General features: G+C 44.4%; 1 protein-coding gene across 5 annotated transcripts in view; it reads left to right on the forward strand.

The window, feature by feature from the left end:
- Nucleotides 1-26,084, forward strand: part of LOC134342867 (solute carrier family 12 member 5-like) — a 1,196,244-nt gene that overhangs the window by 988,876 nt on the left and 181,284 nt on the right. For all 5 annotated transcript variants that reach the window (XM_063041525.1, XM_063041526.1, XM_063041527.1 and 2 more), the window contains exon 5: nt 1,507-1,561. In XM_063041525.1, coding sequence (XP_062897595.1) covers nt 1,507-1,561 — 55 coding nt within the window. The remainder of the gene's footprint in view (nt 1-1,506; nt 1,562-26,084) is intronic.

A 26,084-nucleotide genomic window follows, 5' to 3' on the forward strand; every position in this document is an offset into this window, starting at 1 on the left:
TTACACAGCTGTCTGGAGGAACCGAGATACAGAACCTTACAGCCACCTCCACACCCTCTCAGCGAATGCGCAGACTGCAAGGTGTGAGTTCCAAGAGGGTGGGGAGCAAGCTCACAGGTGATTGGTAATTTTACTGCAGGTCTCATGAGGTCACACTACAGGCAGGGTTACCTTAGCCTGACCCAATTATAGCTGGCAACAAACCACTGGTAAGCTGGAGGATTCTGTGTGTCTATTGGTCAAACGTAGGCTGAGATTGGACGTTTTCCTCACAGAAGAGTAGCATTTTATTCTTCATCTGTTATTGCCGATGAAGTCACCAACAGCAAAAGTCAACTCTGCACCCAAGTTACTTATGGCCATAAGTACAGCAAGACTTACCCCCAAAGGAAAATGGCATTGACTAATCAGCCTTAGCCTCAGTGGACAATAACCTATACAGTCACCAAATATTCTTTTTTCTGTTCAACCTCCTTTTTTTTTTGCTCAGCATAACAAAACTTTCAATTCACAGATACATTTACATTTATATTTCTTCTTCTCACAGATATCAGCTATCAGAACACTTCCATCAAAATATAGACATCACCCTAACAATCTATACAAAAGCCCTTATTAGTATAGCAGACAGGTTTACATCTACATACTGCAGAAAAGGTTGCCATGTTTTATGAAAACTATTTGTTTTTGAGTGAGTCACCAAATATTCAAGAAAATCTCCAGTGTGAAAATCTGCGCTGTAGAATATCCCAATGAGGTCTTTAAAGCAACCCGCTAGTTGGTTTTCATTTCTTTTATAGTTGGTGTTATTATATTCTAAATTACTCAACCACTCTGCTGTCACCCATTGTGTGTTGTTACCATTTATCGCATTTTGACAGCATTTTATATCACCTTCACTGTTGGAATATTTGTGCCTTAGGAGCAAAGTTAAAATGGCAATTGCAGCGGTGAATATTGGTTTCTATTCCTTCCTTGGTTAGTTGCAAAATTCATCCATCTATTAAGCTAATAGAAACATAGAAAACGTACAGCATAATACAGGCCCTTTGGTCCACAAAGCTGTGCCGAACATGTCCTTACCTTAGAAATTACATAGGGTTACCCATAGCCCTCTATTTTTCTAAGCTCCATGTACCAGGAATCTCTTAAAAGACCCTATCGTATCTTACCCTTGACATCTCTAAGTATCTTATAGGTTTCCACATTTGCCAAGAGCTAGACTTCCAAACATTTTGACATTAAAATTTTGAAGCTTTCCTGCCCTCAAGAGATTACAAAGAGTCCTAATGAAGGGTCTCAGCCTGAAACGACAACTGATCATTTACTTACAGAGATACTACCTGGGTTTCTCCAGCATTTTGTGTGTGTTGCTCAGGATTTCCAGCATCTGCTGAATCCCTTGTGTTGTGTAAAGAGTGAAGGTGTTCTTTGTGATACATATGTGCTTCAGGACCAGCCTTGATGTGACGATTTATTGACCAGATGTACTGTCTTCTTTTGCAGACCATGCTGACAGCCATCTCAATGAGTGCCATCGCTACCAATGGTGTTGTCCCAGGTATGCAAGTCACCATCTGCAACTGTTGATGTTTGAGAGAATAAATGGAATAAAGGTGTGTGGTTGAGAATCTAAAAATAGGGAGAGCCAGTAAAGCCCGTGAGCAATGTGTGTGTATGTATGCTCCACTTCTCTGGCTTTATTTCCACTCCAGCTGCTGGTTCAAGATAGATTTGAATCACTGCTCCTCTCAGATGAGATAGATCACTGTGATCATGGAGCATTAAACCAGCAAAAGTTGGATTTAAATTAAATCTGTAATAGTGCAGTACGAGTTCTTCTTTTTCTTCATTAATCTCCCAGTATTGGGCAGTATTTCAGAAAGAGAGACAGATATTCAGCTCATCAGTCCTGTCAATAAACTTCACATTTACTGATTCCTCTCCATTAACTACAAAGAAAACTCCCCACATGCACTAAATACCAATCCTTATTCTTGATTTTTTAAAATATATTTTAATTATTGTTGTTATTAATTTATAACATGGAACATGGCAGGACATATGCTGACCTTTTAACCTACTCTAAGATCAATCCTACCATTCTTTCCTACATAACCCTCTATTTTTCCTTCATCCTATCTAAGTGTTTCTTAAATGTCCCTAATTTATCTGCCTCTCCCACTCTTAATACTCTGTGTAAAGAATAAACACAAGAGATTCTGCAGATGCTGGTATTATCCTGATGGAGGACCTCGGCCCGAAACATCAACCGTTTATTCTCCTCCACAGCTGCTCGCTGACCTGCTGAGTTCCTTCAGCATTTTGTCTGTGTAAAGAACTTAGCTCTGACATCACCTTATAATTTCCTCCAATCGCCTTAAATTTATCAATTATTATTTGTCATATTAGATTACAGTATATAAATATTAATTAGTATTAATTAAATAATTGAATTAAATTAAAAATAAGAATGGCTTTTTTTTCTATTTTATCCTACAGTTTCTTTTCTCTAGCTCTTAGATTCGATCTTGGTGGCGCTAGATTATGCACCACTGTACCATCACATTCCTGTCAATCTTCCCTCTTCTACGACAGAGTTCTGCTGTGCAGTCAGCACCTCAACTAAGCACAGCTGAAAACTGTCAGCTCAGGTCTGAAAACTTACAGTATTGGAGAAATGAGTAAATCAGTCTTACCTCTGTCCAACTATAATGAAACAAAAACATGCTAAAACTACTAGAATCAAAATCAGAATCAGGTTCATTGTCCCTGTCCTGTATGAAGTGAAATTTGTTGTTTTGCAGTAGCAGTACAGTGCAAGACATAGAAGTTTGGTATATTACAATAAAATATATAACAAATGAAGTGGAATAGCAAAGTGGTGTTCATGGGTTACTATAATTTACAAAGTATTAAATAGTGCAAAGAGTGAGGTAGTGTTCATGGACTGATCAAGAAACTGATGGCAAAGGGGAAGAAGCTGTATCTGAATTGTTGAGTGCGAGTCATCAGGCTTCTGTATCTCCTCTTTGATAGCAGTAATGAGAAGAAGGCATGTCACAAATGGTAATGTGGAAAAATCTCCAGGTAGTTGGTTGCCCTGCAGCTGAAGATCAAGGAAAATAACTTCTGACAACCCGAATCTGAATGTTAATCTTAGTTGACATTCACGTTTAGGATTTCCCTAAAGTCCGCCTGAGATCAATTGTGTCCATCCTACTGCATTTCATACTCAGTCTGATTGTTTTATTCTTGTTTGACTGGTGACATTTTCAAAGAGTGAAGGTTGATTCAAATCAAGTCTATACCCTTCAGAGAGAAGGCAGAGGGGATTTGCCAGTCTCAGTCAGAGATGTGAAGCTTCATTCAATTGATTAGGCGGGATTGTTGTCCTTTGTACAGAGAAGCATAAGGAGTAATCCATCAGCTGTCTTGGCAGAGTAAATGAAGAGAAACGTGTTTCTCTGGCAGGTAAACTGATATCCACACAGATGACAGAGGGGAGAGCTGGGGCATATTTTTAATGCACCTTGCTTCTGGCAAGATGGCGGTGCAACTGGTCGCAGCATCTTCTACAGGAACAACAAAAGGTGCTACCGTTCTAATTAAACTAATGATCACAAGATCCTGCTATACGTTAAGATCTTAAAATACTGCAGGTCTACACCATCAGTGAGTTGCTCGCTGGCGGAAAAAATAAAGGAGCTGAACAATGTGCAGCTGCCTGAATCAATGGAAGCTGAAAGTCAAATATCGATTGGCCGTCATGGTCACTTTTCTTGTGATCACAAGCTCCTTTGGGCATTGTTGATCTGGTACGCCGCAAGTTTTGGATGAGAGCAGGGGCAGATAGCAAGCTCCCTGGCCTCAGTCATGGTAAGGACTAGGCCTGAAGCCGTGGTGTCACCCGTTTGCAGCCGCCGGAGTGAGGAAACGAAGCCGTTGAGCTTCACTGGGGGGCAGCGTGGCACAGTGTCCAGAATGGAGTCGGTGGTGCCCTTCTAGGGTTTCACTTGGCAGAAGACAAGCTCCGTTGTGGTCGACTGCAGATTTTTTTGGCAGGACGCAATGCACTCGGGCCTCAAGCTGTGGCGTCGCTGGCTTTGCAGCCGTTATGGGGGGGGAGCCATCTGAGACGTCACATTCTACTGGGGGCAATGCAGCACAGTGAGGTTGATTGAAGATTTCAGTTGGTCTGAGGGGTCTGGAAAATAGGCATACATATTTGTTTGGTTGTGGTTTTACTATAAGTGCCTGTACATGCAAGGACTCGGCCTCTAAGCCATGGTATTGCCTAGTTGGCATCGGGACCGGTCAAGAGATGACCTCGGTGGGGTGGGATGTCTGGGCTATATATATTCATATTCTGCATCGTTGTACTTTTACTAATATTCTCTATGTGCTTGTATGTGCAACGACTGAACTTCAAACCTGCGACGTTGCCTGAATTTTTACTAATATTCTAGATAGGTTTGTTGACTCGTATGTGCATGGGCTGGACATCAAGGTGCGGTGTCACATGGGTGGGAGGGTGCGCGAGGGCTCTTTTATCCCACAAATGTGTTCTTGTGTGTGACTGTTGGGAATGTGTTTTAGCACCTTGACCCTGTAGTAACTCTGTCTTAGGTGGCTGTATTCATGAGTATTCATGTATAGTTGAATGACAGTTAAACTTGAATTATGATTCAGTTCGTTTCATTTAGAAGGCACTGCGAAAGTGGGTGTTGGAATTAGATACCGTAGTAACTCAGTAATGGAATTGCATAAGTAATCTGAAAGGCGAATATATTCTTGTTGTAAACACAACAGGTTCTGCAGATGCTGGAAATCTAGAGTAACATACACAAAATGTTGGAGGAACTCAGCTTCCGAAAGCAATAAAGATTCAAGCTGCCTGACCTACTGAGTTCCTCCGGCATTTTTTGTGTACTACTCTAAATATACTTGCTTATGGGGATAGAGCAAGAGACCAGGGCTATGGGATACAAGAAAAATGCTGGTGGTTTGCAATGAACCCTCAGCGGGTCAGACAGTATCTGGAGAAAGAGAAACAGCAATCACTCCTCCAAAGTCACTGGAGCTACTTTGCAATACACATCTCAAAATTCTTTCTTTGCTTCGAGCCATAAGAATAGTGGTGAATGACAGAAGCTGCCTGGTCCAAATATCTCCGCTTTTCAACAAATCATAAACACCTTGATCTCACAAAGATATCATTCCTCTTATCTACTCTCCCAGTGGAAGTGTAAATGCACAACAAAGTAGCAAGGGAATTCTCCCTAACTCCAGAAATATCATGCACAATTTCGCCATATTAATCTAAGTTTGCAAAGACACCCTGCAACCTGATAATAGCAGACTGATAAAAATAGGATCATTGTGTCAAACAGAGTATTTTTGTTATCTATACATGTACTTTCCAGATAATCATTATGACTTTATTCAATTTATCAGATATTTGTGTAGCAATCTTCTTAAAAATGCTCTAATCATTCTCATCTCCAATTCACCTGAAGTTTACTGATATTGCCCTCAAGTTCTGATTTCAATGTTTAAAAACAACAGACCAAACCACTTGCATTGCTGTTCTTTTCAGGATTCACATGTTTTTTAAGTTATTTTTTTCAGTGAAAGAAGGAGAAAGAGACATATACCATGAAATTTAAAAAGGCAAACACGAGGAATTCCGCAGATGCTGGAAATTCAAGCAACACACATCAAAGCTGCTGGTGAACGCAGCAGGCCAGGCAGCATCTCTAGGAAGAGGTACAGTCGACGTTTCAGGCAGAGACCTGACAAAGGGTCTCAGCCCGAAACGCCGACTGCACCTCTTCCTAGAGATGCTGCCTGGCCTGCTGTGTTCACCAGCAAATTTGATGTGTGTTACCATGAAATTTGTTGTTTTGCAGGAACAAGATCATACAAGACATAAAAATTACTGTGAGTTACAATAAAAACTAAATAAACAGTGCAAGAGAGGAATAATGAGGTAATATTCATGGACCCAAGAGATGCTGCAGATACACAAAATGCTGGAGGAGCTCAGCAGGTCAGGCAGCATCTATGGAGGGGAATAAACAGTGGATGGAGGGTCTCGAACTAAAATATCGAATGTTTATTCCCTTCCATTGATCCTGGCTGACCTGCTGAGTTCCTCCAGAATTTTGTGTGTGTTCGTGGACTACTCAGAAATCATTTGGCAGAGGGGGGAAAGCTGTACCTAAAATGTTGAGTGTCAGTCTTTCAAGCTCCTGTGTTTAATAGGAAGCAATTGTTAGGAGAGAAATCAGATTAATCATTCCATTTTCTGCCCTGAAAGTGAGGTTCTAATTCTTCTCCATCTACTCTGCACCTTCTCAAGAGGTATTGAATTGCCCCAGGGCATCAAAGATGATGGGCAGACAGCAGGAGAATAGTTTGAGAGGGATAATAAATCAACTGTGATGGAAAGGCAGAGCAGACCAGATGGGTAAATGGCCCAATTCTGCTTCATGTTTTATAGTTAGGACTTTATTCTCTGGACCGTAGAAGGATAAGGAGAGATTTGGTGGAAGTGCACAAAATAATGAAGGCCAGAACATAGGTTGAGGGTGAAAAGTAAAAGATTTAAGGAGGAACTTCTTCACTTAGAGGGCAGTGTGAGTATTGAACAGGCCACTAGTAGAAGAGGTGCATGTGGGTTTGATTGAAACATTTGGATAAGTACATGAAGAGGTACATAGGAGAGTTATGGAGGGCTATGGTCCAGTTGCAGGTCGATGTGACAAGGCAGTTCAGCACAGAGCAGATGGGCACATCTGCCTTCCTTGCCGCTGACTCAAACTGCAGGTTAACCTTTAGGGAATCCTGCACGTTTCCAAATTTCTTTGCACCTCTGATTTCTGAATTTACTCCCCATTTACAAAATAGTTTTTATTCCGGCTTTTATTCATTCTACCAGAGTGCATGACCATACACTTCCCTACACTGTATTCCATCTGCCACTTCTTTGTCCATTCTCCTAATTTGTCCACGTCAATCTGCAGACTTCCTACTTCATCAACACTACCTGTCCCTCCACCTATCTTTTCTTTTGTCCACAAACTTGGCCGCAAAGCCATTATTTCTGTCATTCAGATTGTTAACATATAATGTGAAAAGCTGCAGTCCCAACATCATCCTCTGCGAAACAACACTGGTCCCCTTTATTCCCATTCTTTGCGTTCTGTCTGTCAGCCAATCATCTATCCACGCTACACACATCAAAGTTGCTGGTGAACGCAGCAGGCCAGGCAGCATCTCTAGGAAGAGGTACAGTCGACGTTTCAGGCCGAGACCCTTCGTCAGGACACACATCAAAGTTGCTGGTGAACGCAGCAGGCCAGGCAGCAACTTTGATGTGTGTTGCTTGAATTTCCAGCATCTGCAGAATTCCTGTTGTTTGCATCTATCCACGCTGGTATCTTCTCTTAATATCATGGGTTCATAGAGCACTACAGAACTCAAACAGGCCCTTCAGCCCATTTCAAGAGGATGAGAATATATAAGCAGGAATGTAATGCTAAGGCTTTAGTCACAACACACTTGTAGTATTGTGAGCAGTTTTGGGCCCCTTGTCAAAGAAAGGTTCTGCTGTCATGGAAGAGAGTCCAAAGGAGGTTCAAGAGAATGATCACAGAATGAAGGAGTTAATGTATGAGGACCGTTTGATGGCTCTAGGCCTGGGCCTGTACTTGCTGGAGGTTAGAAGAATGAAGAAGTATCTCATTAAAAATATTGGAAGTCCTAGATAGAGTGGACATGTAGAGGATGTTTCCTATAGGAGAGCCGAGGACCAGAGTGCTCCACTTCGGGATACAAATCATCCCTTTAGAACAGAGATGAGGAGAAATTTATTTTGCTAGAGTGTGGTGAATCTGTGTAATGCATTGCCACAGACGGCTGTGGAGGCCAAGTCAAGTGGATATTGATAGAGTTTTGATTAGAAAGGGTGTCAAAGGTTACGGGGAGAAGGCAGGATGATGGCATTGAGGGGGGAAAATAAATCAGCCATGGTGAAATGGTGGAGTAGACTGGATGGCTGAATGGACTAATTCTGCTCCTATGTCATATGGTCCTATGTACAGCACAGTCCTCACTGATGACACCTTCCTCAATGTCTCCTGAGACAACCTCCAAACCTCTGCTGGTCCAACGTGAGGTCCAATATTCTTGTTTATGAAAGGGGGGAGTTGCCGTGAGGGTTGAGAAAGGCACAGACAGCCTGTGCCAAATTTGTTTATGAGGATTGTGGGCCAATATTATCAAGCCTTAAATCTCCCTTTTAAGAGAGCACTGATAGTAGACAGGCTGTGGATACAAATACATTACCAAGTGCCAGCCCAGACCACACAGGGGTATGTTACCCTATATCAGATGAATTATTCATCTGTTGTGTATGCCAAAAAGCACTAATGCAATAATAGGAGTTTTGCTTAATTGAGAACCAGCAGTACCAATTATATTTTTGGAAGCTTTCAGCATGGCTTTCAAATTTCTGAATGCTCGTAAGAGTTTCAGGCTTGAGGTAAGGTACTGACTGAGAATCCAGGCTAGGAAGCTTGCCACAAAAACTCAAATTGTTTGTGGCAAATTATTCACAGCAATTTACAGACCAACAACACACATCAAAGTTGCTGGTGAACGCAGCAGGCCAGGCAGCATCTATAGGAAGAGGCGCAGTCGACGTTTCAGGCCGAGACCCTTCGTCAGGACTAACTGAAGGAAGAGTGAGTAAGGGATTTGAAAGCTGGAGGGGGAGGGGGAGATCCAAAATGATAGGAGAAGACAGGAGGGGGAGGGATGGAGCCGAGAGCTGGACAGGTGATAGGCAGAAGGGGATACGAGAGGATCATGGGACAGGAGGTCCGGGAAGAAAGACGGGGGGGGGGGTGACCCAGAGGATGGGCAAGAGGTATATTCAGAGGGACAGAGGGAGAAAAAGGAGAGTGAGAGAAAGAATGTGTGCATAAAAAAGAGTAACAGATGGGGTACGAGGGGGAGGTGGGGCCTAGCGGAAGTTAGAGAAGTCAATGTTCATGCCATCAGGTTGGAGGCTACCCATACGGAATATAAGGTGTTGTTCCACCAACCTGAGTGTGGCTTCATCTTTACAGTAGAGGAGGCCGTGGATAGACATGTCAGAATGGAAATGGGATGTGGAATTAAAATGTGTGGCCACTGGGAGATCCTGCTTTCTCTGGCGGACAGAGCGTAGATGTTCAGCGAAGCGGTCTCCCAGTCTGCGTCGGGTCTCACCAATATATAAAAGGCCACATCGGGAGCACCGGACGCAGTATATCACCCCAGTCGACTCACAGGTGAAGTGATGCCTCACCTGGAAGGACTGTTTGGGGCCCTGAATGGTGGTAAGGGAAGAAGTGTAAGGGCATGTGTAGCACTTGTTCCGCTTACACGGATAAGTGCCAGGAGGGAGATCAGTGGGGAGGGATGGGGGGGACGAATGGACAAGGGAGTTGTGTAGGGAGCGATCCCTGCGGAATGCAGAGAGGGGGGGGGAGGGAAAGATGTGCTTAGTGGTGGGATCCCGTTGGAGGTGGCGGAAGTTACGGAGAATAATATGTTGGACCCGGAGGCTGGTGGGGTGGTAGGTGAGGACCAGGGGAACCCTATTCCTAGTGGGGTGGTGGGAGGATGGAGTGAGAGCAGATGTACGTGAAATGGGGGAGATGCGTTTAAGAGCAGAGTTGATAGTGGAGGAAGGGAAGCCCCTTTCTTTAAAAAATGAAGACATCTCCCTCGTCCTAGAATGAAAAGCCTCATCCTGAGAGCAGATGCGGCGGAGACGGAGGAATTGCGAGAAGGGGATGGCGTTTTTGCAAGAGACAGGGTGAGAAGAGGAATAGTCCAGATAGCTGTGAGAGTCAGTAGGCTTATAGTAGACATCAGTGGATAAGCTGTCTCCAGAGACAGAGACAGAAAGATCTAGAAAGGGGAGGGAGGTGTCGGAAATGTTCCAGGTAAACTTGAGGGCAGGGTGAAAGTTGGAGGCAAAGTTAATAAAGTCAACGAGTTCTGCATGCGTGCAGGAAGCAGCGCCAATGCAGTCGTCGATGTAGCGAAGGAAAAGTGGGGGACAGATACCAGAATAGGCACGGAACATAGATTGTTCCACAAACCCAACAAAAAGGCAGGCATAGCTAGGACCCATACGGGTGCCCATAGCTACACCTTTAGTTTGGAGGAAATGGGAGGAGCAAAAGGAGAAATTATTAAGAGTAAGGACTAATTCTGCTAGACGGAGCAGAGTGGTGGTAGAGGGGAACTGATTAGGTCTGGAATCCAAAAAGAAGCGTAGAGCTTTGAGACCTTCCTGATGGGGGATGGAAGTATACAGGGACTGGACATCCATGGTGAAAATAAAGCGGTGGGGGCCAGGGAACTTAAAATCATCGAAAAGTTTAAGAGCGTGAGAAGTGTCACGAACATAGGTCGGAAGGGATTGAACAAGGGGTGATAAAACAGTGTCGAGGTATGCAGAAACGAGTTCGGTGGGGCAGGAGCAAGCTGAGACAATAGGTCGGCCAGGACAGGCAGGTTTGTGGATCTTGGGTAGGAGGTAGAAACGGGAAGTGCGGGGTGTGGGAACTATAAGGTTGGTAGCAGTGGATGGGAGATCCCCTGAGCGGATAAAGTCGTTGATAGTGTGGGAGACAATGGCCTGGTGCTCCTTAGTGGGGTCACGATCGAGGGGTAAATAAGAGGAGGTATCCGCGAGTTGTCGCTGTGCCTCGGCAAGGTAGAGGTCAGTACGCCAGACTACAACAGCACCCCCTTTATCAGCGGGTTTAATAATAATGTTAGGATTAGTGCGGAGGGAGTGGAGAGCAGAGCGTTCCGAAGGAGTGAGGTTGGAATGGGGACAAGGTGCGGTGAAGTCGAGACGGTTGATGTCCCGTCGGCAGTTGGCAATAAAGAGATCCAGAGCAGGCAGAAGACCAGAGCGGGGTGTCCATGAAGAAGAGGAGGGTTGAAGACGGGAGAAGGGGTCATCGGTGGGGGTGGAAGAGTCCTTGCCGAAGAATTAGGCTCGGAGACGGAAGGACTCTTCCACCCCCACCGATGACCCCTTCTCCCGTCTTCAACCCTCCTCTTCTTCATGGACACCCCGCTCTGGTCTTCTGCCTGCTCTGGATCTCTTTATTGCCAACTGCCGACGGGACATCAACCGTCTCGACTTCACCGCACCTTGTCCCCATTCCAACCTCACTCCTTCGGAACGCTCTGCTCTCCACTCCCTCCGCACTAATCCTAACATTATTATTAAACCCGCTGATAAGGGGGGGTGCTGTTGTAGTCTGGCGTACTGACCTCTACCTTGCCGAGGCACAGCGACAACTCGCGGATACCTCCTCTTATTTACCCCTCGATCGTGACCCCACTAAGGAGCACCAGGCGATTGTCTCCCACACTATCAACGACTTTATCCGCTCAGGGGATCTCCCATCCACTGCTACCAACCTTATAGTTCCCACACCCCGCACTTCCCGTTTCTACCTCCTACCCAAGATCCACAAACCTGCCTGTCCTGGCCGACCTATTGTCTCAGCTTGCTCCTGCCCCACCGAACTCGTTTCTGCATACCTTGACACTGTTTTATCACCCCTTGTTCAATCCCTTCCGACCTATGTTCGTGACACTTCTCACGCTCTTAAACTTTTCGATGATTTTAAGTTCCCTGGCCCCCACCGCTTTATTTTCACCATGGTTGTCCAGTCCCTGTATACTTCCATCCCCCATCAGGAAGGTCTCAAAGCTCTACGCTTCTTTTTGGATTCCAGACCTAATCAGTTCCCCTCTACCACCACTCTGCTCCGTCTAGCAGAATTAGTCCTTACTCTTAATAATTTCTCCTTTTGCTCCTCCCATTTCCTCCAAACTAAAGGTGTAGCTATGGGCACCCGTATGGGTCCTAGCTATGCCTGCCTTTTTGTTGGGTTTGTGGAACAATCTATGTTCCGTGCCTATTCTGGTATCTGTCCCCCACTTTTCCTTCGCTACATCGACGACTGCATTGGCGCTGCTTCCTGCACGCATGCAGAACTCGTTGACTTTATTAACTTTGCCTCCAACTTTCACCCTGCCCTCAAGTTTACCTGGAACATTTCCGACACCTCCCTCCCCTTTCTAGATCTTTCTGTCTCTGTCTCTGGAGACAGCTTATCCACTGATGTCTACTATAAGCCTACTGACTCTCACAGCTATCTGGACTATTCCTCTTCTCACCCTGTCTCTTGCAAAAACGCCATCCCCTTCTCGCAATTCCTCCGTCTCCGCCGCATCTGCTCTCAGGATGAGGCTTTTCATTCTAGGACGAGGGAGATGTCTTCATTTTTTAAAGAAAGGGGCTTCCCTTCCTCCACTATCAACTCTGCTCTTAAACGCATCTCCCCCATTTCACGTACATCTGCTCTCACTCCATCCTCCCACCACCCCACTAGGAATAGGGTTCCCCTGGTCCTCACCTACCACCCCACCAGCCTCCGGGTCCAACATATTATTCTCCGTAACTTCCGCCACCTCCAACGGGATCCCACCACTAAGCATATCTTTCCCTCCCCCCCTCCCTCTGCATTCCGCAGGGATCGCTCCCTACACAACTCCCTTGTCCATTCGTCCCCCCCATCCCTCCCCACTGATCTCCCTCCTGGCACTTATCCGTGTAAGCGGAACAAGTGCTACACATGCCCTTACACTTCCTCCCTTACCACCATTCAGGGCCCCAAACAGTCCTTCCAGGTGAGGCATCACTTCACCTGTGAGTCGACTGGGGTGATATACTGCGTCCGGTGCTCCCGATGTGGCCTTTTATATATTGGTGAGACCCGACGCAGACTGGGAGACCGCTTCGCTGAACATCTACGCTCTGTCCGCCAGAGAAAGCAGGATCTCCCAGTGGCCACACATTTTAATTCCACATCCCATTCCCATTCTGACATGTCTATCCACGGCCTCCTCTACTGTAAAGATGAAGCCACACTCAGGTTGGAGGAACAACACCTTATATTCCGTCTGGGTAGCCTCCAACCTGATGGCATGAACATTGACTTCTCTAACTTCCGCTAGGCCCCACCTCCCCCTCGTACCCCAGCTGTTACTCTTTTTTATGCACACATTCTTTCTCTCACTCTCCTTTTTCTCCCTCTGTCCCTCTGAATATACCTCTTGCCCATCCTCTGGGTCACCCCCCCCGTCTTTCTTCCTGGACCTCCTGTCCCATGATCCTCTCGTATCCCCTTCTGCCTATCACCTGTCCAGCTCTCGGCTCCATCCCTCCCCCTCCTGTCTTCTCCTATCATTTTGGATCTCCCCCTCCCCCTCCAGCTTTCAAATCCCTTACTCACTCTTCCTTCAGTTAGTCCTGACGAAGGGTCTCGGCCTGAAACGTCGACTGCGCCTCTTCCTATAGATGCTGCCTGGCCTGCTGCGCTCACCAGCAACTTTGATGTGTGTTGCTTGAATTTCCAGCATCTGCAGAATTCCTGTTGTTTGAATTTACAGACCACATCCTTTAGTAGTCTTCAACTATGCCGAGATTTGTCACCAGTTTTCAATGAAACTAAGCTGCCTCCTGGCTCCTGGCAGTGGTGTGATAATCTCACTCCTCAAGGTCCAATGTGACACCTGGAGTACTGATGCACCTTCCTGCCTGGAGAGTCTGAGGCTGGAGACCTTTTATATTTTGAACAATAATTTCAGACCAGCAATAGTTTATTGCAATCCTTTTACATCTGTGTATCATTACTTCTATTCAAGTTGACAGGTCAGGAGGTTTAAAATCAGCCACCAATCTGCACTGTAACCAAAAGTGCAGGTTGTTACAATTTCATAACCTCTTCTTGGAAATCTGCCAATTATTATTTTCATGTTCAGTGATCAAGTAAATCCTCTAAAAGTTTTGATTTATGCCTCGCAGTGGTTTGATCACAAAAATAATGAAAATATTGCAGGTACTGAATTTCTGCAATAAACACAGCAATTGCAGCAAGCACTCATGATATGCTTTTTTGTGCCTTTTGCCCGAAGGAAGAGGGGAGAAGAATGTTTGGGGCAGAGTGTGGTTGATCTTTGATTGTGCTAGCTGCTTTACTGAGGCACTGAGGACCGTCACTTTGCCATGGTTGAGAGGTTTATGAGCTCCTGAGATCCCGAGATCTCCATGCTACTGGACCTTGATCCCAATCTGTCCATGCATCAGCCTCCCCATGTTAAACAAAGTCATTGTACTCGATAAAGGGAATAACCCGACGGGAGAACATCATGTTCGATTTGAGTCATCACACTCCCAACTACTGAGGCAGCAAGTCCAGGCAGAGTCCATAGAGGGGAGGCTGGTTTCCGCGATGTGCTGAGCTGTGTCCATCACTCTCTGCTGTTCCTGCAGTCACAGGCAGAGCAGCTGCCATCATGCATCCAGTTAGAATGCTTTCTGTGGTGCATTAATAAAACAATTTAGAACATGGTTGAGGAGAAATTTCTTCAGCCAGAGGGTGGTGAATCTGTGAAATTCATTGCCACAGACAGCTGTAGAAGCCAAGTCATTGGGTACATTTAAAGTGAAGATTGATAGGTTGTTGACTAGTAAGGGTATCAAAGTTTAAGGGGAGAACGGGGTTGAGAGAGAATAATAAATCTGCCATGATCGAATGGTGGGGCAGACTCAATGGGCTAACTAGCCTAATTTTGCTCCTGGGTCTTATGGTCACATGGGATAGTTGAGACAAAGAGTTCAGCTGCATTTAGTGGAGCTCGATAAACAAGAGGAAGCAGGGAACACAAGGATATGCTGATTTTGCTTGTTTAATATGGGAGGCAGTGAATCACATGAAACATAAATGATGGCTGGGTGGGATGATCTAATTCTGTATTGTGTTCTCTATCTAATTCCATATCAATTCCTTGCAAAGCCTGCACTCAGCCCAACTGCCTCCAGACTTCAAGGGCACACACAATTCTGGTAGTATTGCACAGGTCTGACTTGAATCTGTAAATAAAAAATGTCATGCTTTCGATATGGGAAGAGATTAATACATGTAATCTGGAAGTCTTGTGCATGGATTCAAATTATGGGAGTTCTTGCACTTTGAATTTTAGACTCTTTAACGTCTGCCGCCAGTGAAATTTGATTTTTCCGCATTAGCGCTGCTTTGGGAAAGGACACAAAGTACGTGTTGCTCATAGCTGATTACAAGCTTGATTTGTTAAGGGCTTTTACCCTGCGAGCAGCTATCATACTAATGGTCAGAGGAGCTCTGAATATTAGAGGTCTCATTGTTGCTGTAACTAAAACATGTTCCTGACATGTTTTCTATTGTTTATTTCTGAAAATGCTGAAATGTGCTTTGCACACTTTGTATCTTGATTGCTTTAATTTTATTATAGGATGTCATCTTTGTGAGCTAACCTTTGTTAATAAGCTGTGTGTGATTGCTGCTTGGAACTGCTAGCCAGTTGTGAAAATTCAATAATAATACAAATTCAACTTTAAATAATATAAATTTAATAATAGTATTAAAAGTAGAAAAAAAAAACAAAGGTTTTCAGATGGACAGCTAAAACATGCTCATTTACAGACATTAAATTAGAGATCTTTCCATTCATGTGTTTTAGTTGAGCATGCACTCATTGGACATTGTTAATGAAATAGGTGTGTGGTGATGGGCGGAAGGGCCTCTATCCATTCTACACGATCCTATGTCTATATGAGAGGGGAACTGTGATTGCGATGCATAATCTGCACTTGGCCTCTTTTTTTCACTGATGGGTTTACCTGGATTAAACTGGTAGGCTGAATTGTGGATGATAATTGTGAAGCTCATGCTGCCTACTGGTCAAGACCTTTTGAATTCTGACCAGCATTAGGTGAGTACTGAGGCTTGTAAAGGAGGGAAGGGGGAAGTACAAAGGAGATGATTTATAGAGGAGAGCAACCAGCCATGTTTCTGAGGAGTTTAGAGGGAAGAAAGATTAAATACATGTTTTTATGCCTTGTATAAATGACCCTTAATTGTCTTGGAAAAGCTGGGCAGTAAATCCATATTATATTTTCCTAATTCCTGTCCAATTTTATTTCAGAATTGGATCTGGAATTGGTTTATTATTGTCACGTGTAGCGAGATACAATGAAAAGCTTGTCTTGCGTACTGTTCTTATAGATTAGATCATTACACAGTGCATTGAGGTAAAGCAAGGTTAGATAATAATAATGTAGAATAAAATGTAACAGCTGCAGAGAAAATGCTGTGCAGTTAGACAATAAGGTGCAAGATCATGATGGGGTAGATTGTGAGGTCAAGAGCTTATTTTATCATACTAGAAAACCATTTAATAGTCTTATAACAGTGGGGTAGGAGCTGTCCTTGAACCTGCTGGTACAAGCTTTCAGGCTTTTGTATCTTCTGCCTGATGGAAGAGGAGAGAAGAGAGAATGTGGGTGGTGTCTAAAGTCCCAATTTGCCTATGCTGGGTTCTCAATTCTCATTGGGAATTTTCCAACACAGCCCCATGTGGGACAGTTTACAAGAAGATCTTATAAATCAAAATTAGTTTCCCTAACATTAAGTTTTGACCAGAAAATAAGTATAACAATAGGCCTGATTTTCTGGCAGTAATGAGAGCAAACTTCAGTTAATGTGTGGTTTGCTCACGGCGCAAGAAACTGCAGAGTTGTGGACACATGACAGAAATCAGCCTCCCCCCATGGACTCTGCCTACACTTCTTACTGCTTCAATAAAACAGCCAATCTAATTCAACACGCCACCCGAAGCATTTCAGCACAAAACATTAACTCTTTAGTCTCCTCCACAGATGCTACTCAACTTACTGAGTCCTGCAGCATTTTATGTGTGTTGCTCAGTATTTATGGATGTTTTATTTCACCGGCTTTAATCAGTACTCTATCAGTTTTAACTCCTGTTGACAAATAATCTTGTATCCATGAATAGACATCCTTTCAATAATTCAGCAATGACTCATTAGGTTTTCTCCGAACTTAAATATTTTATACTCTGCTACAACATGTTGTCAGCTCATGTATATTTTATACATGGATCATTTTATTTTAATCACAACTTTACACAGTGAGTGTCCTGACAAACTCTGAATGACTGTCCTTTAACCTACTCCCACATATGTCCAGAATGAGTGGGCAACAATTTAGCAGGCAACAAACAATATCAGATTACTGACTTTGGTCAAGAAAACAAAATGCTGAGTTGTTTTTGAATGGTGAGAGATACGGAAGTGTTGAAGCACAAAGGCACCTGGGTGTTCCTCTATACAAATCGCTGAAAGCTAGCATTCAGGTGAAGCTTCAGGAGTTTAATGAAAAAGTAGAGATGTATGATTTGCATGATTACATATTGACAATATTGTCCACAATGCTGGTGTCCTTATCTAAAAACCATTAAATTGCTCTGAAGAGAGTGCAGCAAAGATTGATTATACGGACTACTGGATGGTGGGTACATTATATGAAAAAATATTGAGTGAATTAGGGCTTTATTCTCCCCAGTTCAGAAGAATAAAAAGTTCAGAGTAAATTTATTTTCTAAGTATGTAGAGTTCACCATATACTGTACTACTCTGAGATTTATTCAATTGCAGATATTAACAGTAGAAAAGAGAAATACAATGGAATCAATGACACACTACATACAAAGACTGACAATCAACCAATGAGCAAAAGACAAACTGTGCAAATACATAATAATAATAATAATAATAATAATAATAATAATTAATAAATAAATAAATAATTCTGAGGACATGAGGTGAAAGCGAGTTCAATGGGCTGTGAAATCAGGTCAGGGTTGAGGTGAGTGAAGTTATCCATGTCAGTTTAGGAGCCTAATGGTTGAAGGGTAATAGCTGTTCCACACCCCCATGATGTGGCTGAACCTGGTGACCTTATTAAAATGTCTAACTTATGGGGATTGACAAGTTTGAATCACACAGTCTTGAATCTTTGGATCACACAGTTTCAAAACAACAGCTTGAACTGAAAATCAGGAGAAACTCCCTCACTCAAGTCGTGATCAATCTTTGAATTTCCCCACTCTGTGGAAGCTCAGTCATTGATTGTTTCCAAAACTGAGATCTCTGGAACTGGAGTTATCAATGTTTAGGAACAGGGCAGGAAAATGGCGTGTAAGGTTGGTCAGCCACGATCTTATTGAATGGCAGAGTGGTCTCAAGAAACTAACCCCCCTCCCCCTCTTTAATTCCAGCCTTCATCTGTGCCAGGTCTTCACCATTACCCTCCAACCCTCCCCTCTCTGAGGCAGAACGTTCTGCCCTCAATAATGGCCTCCCCTTTGTCTCCCTGCGCCCACACCTCAGTGAGTTTCACACCCGCCATGACGATGAGCTCTTCTTCTGCGGCCTCAGTCTCTGAGCCTATTTCTTTGGCAAGGACTCTCCACCCTGCACCAGCGACCCTTTCTCCTGTCTTCAACCCTCCTCCTCTTCCTCTTCCTGGACACTCTGCTCTGGTCTTCTGCCTGCTCTGGATCTTTTCATTGCTAATTGCCAATGGGACATCAACCATCTCGACTTCACCACGCCTCTCTCCAATTCCAACCTCACTCCTTCCGAACCCTCAGCTCTCCACTCCCTCCACACCAATCCTAACCTAACCATCAAACCCGCAGATAAGGGGGGTGCTGTAGCAGTCTGTCGGACTGACCTCTACCTTGCTGAAGCCGGCAACAACTGTCAAACACCTCTTCTTAGTTACCCCTCGAACAGGACCCCACTAAGGAGGACCAAGCCGTCACCTTCTCCCACACCATCACCGGCCTTACTGACTCTGGGGATCTCCCATCCAATGTCACCAATGTCATTGTTCCCTCACTCTGCACCTCCCGTTTCTACCTCCTGCCCAAGATCCATAAACCTGCCTGTCCAGGTAGACACATTGTTTCTGCTTGTTCCTGCCCCACTGAATTTATATCTGCATCCCTCGACTCAGGTTTATCCCCCCGATTCAGTCCCTTCCTACCTACATCCATGACACTTCACATGCTCTTGATCTTTTCAATGATTTCAAGTTCCCTGGTCCTGGTGATCCAGAACTAAGGAGATGTCCACCTTTTTCAAAGAAAGGGGCTTCCCTTCCTCCACCATCAACGCTGCCCTCAACTGCATCACTTCCATTTCTCACACATCTGCCCTTACCCCATCCTCCTGCCGCCCTACCAGGGATGGGGTTCCTCTTGTCCTCACCTACCACCCCACCAACCTCTGCATCCAGCACATAATTCTCCGCAACTTCCACCGCCAAGTACACCTTTCCCTTCCCCGCTTTTACTGCTTTCCACAGGCATCGCTCCCTACACGACTCCCTTGTCCATTCATCCCTCCCCACCGATCTCCCTCCTGGCACTTATCCTTGTAAGTGGAACAAGTGCTACACCTGCCCCTACACTTCCTCCCTCACTACCGTTCAGAGCACCAAACAGTCCTTCAAGGTGAGGTGACACTTCACTTGTGAGTCTGTAGGGGTCATCTACTGTATCTGGTGCTCCTGGTGTGGTCTCCTGTATATCAGTGAGACCGAAGCAGATTGGGAGACTACTTCGCCTAGCACCTGTGCTCCGTCTGCCAGAAAAAGTGGGATCTCCCAGTGTCCACCCATTTTAATTCCACTTCCATTTCCCATTCTGACATATCAGTCCATGGCCTTCTCTACTGTTGTGATGAGGCCACACTCAGATTGGAGGAGCAACACCTTACGTGTCTGGGTAGCCTCCAACCTGATGGCATGAATATCGATTTCTTGAACTTCTGGTAATCCTCCCTCCTCACCCCACCCTCCCCACTCCTTCACCATTCCCATTTCCTTCTCTCACCTAATCTCCTTATCTGCCTATCATCTCCCTCTGGTGCTTCTCCCCCTTTTCTTTCTTCCATGGCCTTCTGTCCTCTCCTATCAGATTTCCCCTTCTCCACCCCTGTATCTCTTTCACCAATCAACTTCCCAGCTCTTTACTTCACCACTCCCAGTTTCCCCTGTCACCTTGGTGTGTTTCTTCCTCCCTCCCCCCACTTTCTTACTCTGACTCCTCATCTTTTTTTTCCAGTCCTGATGAAGGGCCTCGGCCCAAAATGTTGACTGTGCGTTTTTCCATAGATGCCGCCAGGCCTGCTGAGTTCCTCCAGCACTTTGTGTGTGTTTCTCGGATTTCCAGCATCTGCAGACTTTCTCTTGTTTGTCAGGAAACCAAATGGCTCTCCTTCAGCTCCCCTCTCTTGTCTTAACCTGCAGAGCAGCTGAACCTTAATTTTACAGCCTACACTATAGATCGGAAGTTTGAACAGCTTCCCTTGTCACCTGTTTCATTTGGAAATACAACAATCCTCTTGCTGCATGCATAAAAAGGTAGTTTGATTTTGGCTCAGCATAGCTTAAAAATGTTACAACCCGAAGAGCTCATGTCCTGTTGTGGAAAAGGATAAAGTCAGTGAGGTTGGTGGCCATTCCAGGGTTTCCATGCAAAAGCAGAAGCTGATATAGTTACTAGAAAGTGGATAAAGTAAAAGGATTAGAAAATTAAAGAAAGCACAAAATGAACTTCAAGTCCAAGTCCAATCTGATACATATTTGAAAGCAGTGACAGGCTCAGGAGGTGAGTGGTGAACATGTGCTCTTGCAGCCTTTTCTGATGTCATATGCATGGTACTTTCATAAAAGTAGAGATGTACTAAAAAAATTAAAGAGAGAAAAACACACAAATTGTGTTAAGCGATTCTCTCATCGATAATCCTCTAACATATCATTGTATAGTTGTCATAATTTCTCTTTCTCATTTGTAACACCCTGGGAAAGGTTTTACTGCTAATGTTGTAGGGTATTTCATGTAATGGGCTTTCTGTAGAAGTTGGCAGTGTTAGGGTTAAGGTTGTAAGGAATGCCTAGGAATGTGTGTTATCCAATCGGGAGAGTGGAAATGGGAGAAGGTTTTAGAAAGGACTAGGGGAGCGGGTTTAGTGACTGACACCAGTGTAGGTCAAGGGTTTTGCTCAGCTGGAGATGAGGAGAAAGACGCTGGAGAGAACTGGCCATAAGATTTGTTCCAGTGGGAAGGCGTGATTCGATAGAGTCCAAGGCACAGAGGTCTACCGAGGATCAGTGAATATGTCTTTTGGAAGACTTGTGCTCCAATGTGTGCACATTTGACTGTTTAATTATAATGGGCCCTTTTTGTTTTTTCTTTCTTTTCTTTACTAAATCTTTGGTTAAATTAATGTTCATAAATATACTTTCTTTATAATTGTATGCAGAGTATGATCTGTTATTTCATGCCAGCAGGCGATTGCCAGAGGAGAGTAAATCAGACAGCATTCACACAAACCAGTGTTCATTGTGGGGGCTCATCCGGGATTGAGTTCATTGGATGCAGTGTGATTGCCCTAAGCATTGATTAATTGGGTTTGTGCTTAAGCCTGTGTTAAACTATTGTACGGGAAAGTGATTAAGATACGTAGTTATGGACACCACGGGGATTAAGTGTTGGTGTGATTCAAAAAGATTACCTGGCTACTTTCCAACATGTCATGGAGATAACTGTTGGGGATATGAACATGCTTGAGGTGCTGGTGTACCTGGATGATCTCATAGCTTTTGATCCACACAGGAAGAATACGAGATGAGGTTACTGAAGGTGCCAGGCCGCCTGAAAGTTGAATGGTTAAAACTGTCTCTGGACATGTGCCAGTTCTGCAAGATGTCTGTCAACTATTTTGGGCACATAGTCTCATGGAATGGAGTAGCTATAGATCCGTCAAAGATAGAGGCGGTGACCACATGGTCAAGGCCCAAGAGCATGAGTGCTCTGTGCTCATTCCTTGGATTTTGTGGGTACTATCGGAGATTCATGAAGAACTACTCTAAAGAGAGTCACCCTTTGAATCAGCTTCTTGCGGTTACCCTCCCTTGGGGAATAACAGGAGGAGGATGACAGGAGAGGATAGTAAAGACTATCTGAGCACTTCAGAGCCCTTTGGAGCAAGATGGGATGCAAAATATGAAGAAGCCTTTCAGTTGCTGAAGGAACTGCTGACAAAAGCGCCTGTGTTGGCCTTCGTAAACCCTCAATTGTAGTATGTATTGCATACAGACATCAGCCGAAGGACTTGGGGGCGTTCTATATCAGGATCAGGGTACAGGGTACTTTTGTCAGCCGGAGTCTGAGCAAAACTACCCCACGTACAAATTGGAGTTTCTGGCATTGAAATGGGCTGTGGTGGATAAGTTGAGTGATTATCTATATGGTGCCAAGATTCAAGTCATTTGGAGTTCGACAAGACCTATGGATTGTTCAGAGATCAGTTTTATTGGCCACGAATGAAGCCAGAAGTCAGAGAATACTGTAAGTCGAGCAGCCGCTGTATTCGGAGGAAGATGCTGCCTACAAGGGCCACTCTGTTATCCCATTTGCAGAGTGTGGGGCTACTTGATCTGGTATGTATGGATTTCCTCTCCATAGAACCTGATTCCAGCAACATGGCGAATGACCTGATTATCACTGATCACTACACCAGATCTGCACAAGCATTCCCTACAAAGGATCAGAGGGCCAAAGTGTTATGGGAAAAGTATTTCATTCATTATGGCCTTCCCAGCCAGATACACAGTGATTAGGGAAGGGATTTTGAGAGTAGTTTCATACATGAGTTACTGAGCATGCTTGGAGTTGAGAAGCCAAGGACTACGCCTTATCACCCTCAGGGTGATCTCCAGCCTGAGAGGTTCAACCAGACAATGCCAGACATGCTCGGAACCCTGGATATCAGCAAGAAGAACAAATGGAGTCAACATATTGGGTATCTGGTCCACTGTTGCAAACGGACACAGAATGAAGCTACATACATCAAAGTTGCTGGTGAACGCAGCAGGCCAAGCAGCATCTATAGGAAGAGGCGCAGTCGACGTTTCAGGCCGAGACCCTTCGTCAGGACTTCGTCAGAATGAAGCTACTGGATACTGACCATACTATTTGATGTTTTGGGCACAAAGCAAGATTGCCTGTAGAACTCTATTTCGGGACTGGCAGGGAAAACTTGCCACAAAAGACCTATCATAAGTCTGACATGAGGAAGGAATTGCAAAAGGTTTATAAACTAGCTGAGGTGTCTGCTACCAAGCACAATCAAGGAAATAAGAGGAGATATGATCAAAAAGTTAGGTTCTCTCAGCGGATGCCTGGAGACAGAGTTCTCATAGGAATTTGGGGCTACCAGGGAAGCAGAAGTTGGCTGACCACTAGGTGGCTAAGCCCTTTGTAGTGGAGAGTCAGATGCCAAATGTACCGGGTTTCCGGGTGAAACCAAAGGATGGGAATGGACCTGTCACAATTCTCCTTTGGAACCATCTCCTACCTCTGGGACCAGAGGCACATGCTGACCCAGAGACTGACATGGACCCTACACCTAGTAAGGAGACTCTACAGCGATGTGGGAGAACAGAAGGACAAGCAGTGGAGAGGCCTGGAATGGACTTAACTACTGAATATTGTATGGAATCAGAGTCTGAAGAAATGGGGTGTGGAATATGCTACTAAGAGATTCACTTACCTCCTCACACTGATGCGGATGTAATGGGGGGCACTAGCGGCTGACAGGCAGGTTTGTGGCTGGACAATGAAGGGGAACTGGGCTCCAAAGTAACTTGGGATGAAGCTGAGGACAGTCAAGTGACAGGGGAACTTGAGTTGCTGAAAGGCATCAATAATGGACAGGGGGAGGCACACAGACAGGAGAGATCCCAAGGAGTGTCTAAAACTGGAGAAGTATATAATAGGATAAGGAGGTCTCAAAGAGTCATGATACCCCCAGATAGGCTGGCCTATGTCACACCAGGGGAACAGAGTGTTGCGTCTAATCCCCTGGTGAGATATGTCATTACCATTTACAAATGGATTGGAAGTCCTGTCACAAAATTCCTTTGAAAACTGTCTATTAACAAGTGATTGATAAATTTCAAAGTCATGAGGACTGACAATTTTTTGTGGGGGGAAGAGTGTAACGCATGGGTAAAGGTTTTACTTCTGTAGGTTATTTCATGTAATGGGCTTCCTGTAGAAGCCCTGCATTTGCTGGCAGTGTTTGGGTTACCATTAAAGATAAGGAACACACACAAAATGCTGGAGGAGCTCAGCAAACCAGGCAGCATCAATGGAAAAATGTACAGTCGACGCTTCAGGCTGAGACCCTTCAGCAGGAGTTATTAAAGATAAGGGATGCTTAGGAATGCGTGTTATCCAATCAGGAGAGTGGAACTTACAGAAGGTTCTCAAGAAGGTGAGGGAAAAGGGTTTTGTGACTGACCCTGATGTAGGTCAAGGAGATGAGGAGAGAACTGGCTGTAGGATTCATTCTGGTGGGAATGCGCAATTCTATGGAGCCCAGGGCGCAGAGGTCTACCGAGGATCAGCGAATATGGTTTTTGGAAGATTTGAGCTCCAACGTGTGCACATTTGACTTTAATTATAATGAGCCCTTTTTGTTTTTTCCTTTTTCTTTACTAACTCTTTGGTTAACTTAATGTTCACAAATATACTTTCTTTATAATTGTATACAGTGTACCATCTGTTATTTCATGACAATGGGCAATTGCCAGGGATGGGGAGTAAATAGCTTAGCAAGGGATGCTCATGGCCTATGAAGACACCCTCAACGTACAGAAACAAATACCAGAGAAAGGAGTCAACACCGTCACGAGAGAAGAGAAGTTGGGGGGAGGAAAATGTTGAAAGAGGAAAAGAATGTTTCTTAATAATGAAGCTAAATTGAACCCTCCCTTTCCAAACTGGAGAAATGAAATGTAAGAATCCTTTGAAATCCCCAGAAGGATAATCCATACATCTTTCAATGGTTTAAATTGCAATTTAAAGCACTGAAAGAGCTATGGATTATAATAGAACTCATTCATCTTGGTTTTCCAGTCACGTTGATGTTGGACATACAGACACTCCTTTATGAAGAAAAAGTAAGGTGTAGCATGACCAACGCACTAAGAGACCGTCTTTTGCATTCCCGTGCTGTTAGCTGAATCAATCTCTTTTCATTTTAGGACTCTTTCAATTCTTTTCACTTCCTCCTTATGGCATTGGCTTTTTCTAGATCTTTTTCTAAATGGAGAGCAAATTCAGAAATCAGAGGTGCAAAGGGACTGGAGTCTTTGTGCAGGATTTCCTACAGGTTAACTTGCAGGTTGAGTCAGTGGTAAGGAAAGCAAATGCAACATTAGCATTTATTTTGAGAGGTCTAGAATAAAAAGGCAAGGATTTAATGATGAGGATTGATAAGGCATTGGTCAGGCTGCACTTGGAGTATTGTGAGCAGTTTTGGATCCCTTCTCTAAGAAAGGATGTGCTGGCATTGGAGAGGGTCCAGAAGAGGTTCACAGGAAAGATTCCGGGAATGAAATGCTTAATGCATTCAGAGTGTTTGATGGCTCTGGGCAAGTGGTTGTTGGAGTTTTGAAGAATGTGGTGGTGGAGGCTCATTGAAACCTATCGAATATTGAAAGGCCTAGATAGAGTGGACATAGAGTTGATGTTTCCTATAGTGGGGGAGCCTAGGATGAGAGGGCACAACCTCAGAACAGAGTGAATAAATCCAGACGTCCACTTAGAACAGAGGTGAGCAGGTTGTCTTTAGCCATGGTGAATCTGTGTAATTCCTTGCCTCAGACATCTGTGGTGACCGAGTCATTGGGTATATTTAAAGTGGAAGTTGATAGGTTGTTGATTAGTCAGGGTATCAAAGGTTAGGGGGAGAAGGCAGGAGAATGGATTTGAGAGGGTTAATAAATCAGCCATAATGGAATGGTAGTACAGACTTGATGGGCCAAATGGCCTAATTCTACTTCTATGTGTTATGGTCTTTTGGACCAATACTCACCCACTGTGCCAGTGATCCACTGATATTTTCTCCACCTGTAGTGCAAGACTCTTGCAACATGTTGCTACAGGCTAGAAAATGTGGTTAAGCCCAACAAAGCCCTCGCCTAGTGAATGTTCTTGACCCGAAACGTCGA

Source organism: Mobula hypostoma, chromosome 2, assembly GCF_963921235.1.
Source record: "Mobula hypostoma chromosome 2, sMobHyp1.1, whole genome shotgun sequence".
Classification (NCBI taxonomy): domain Eukaryota; kingdom Metazoa; phylum Chordata; class Chondrichthyes; order Myliobatiformes; family Myliobatidae; genus Mobula; species Mobula hypostoma.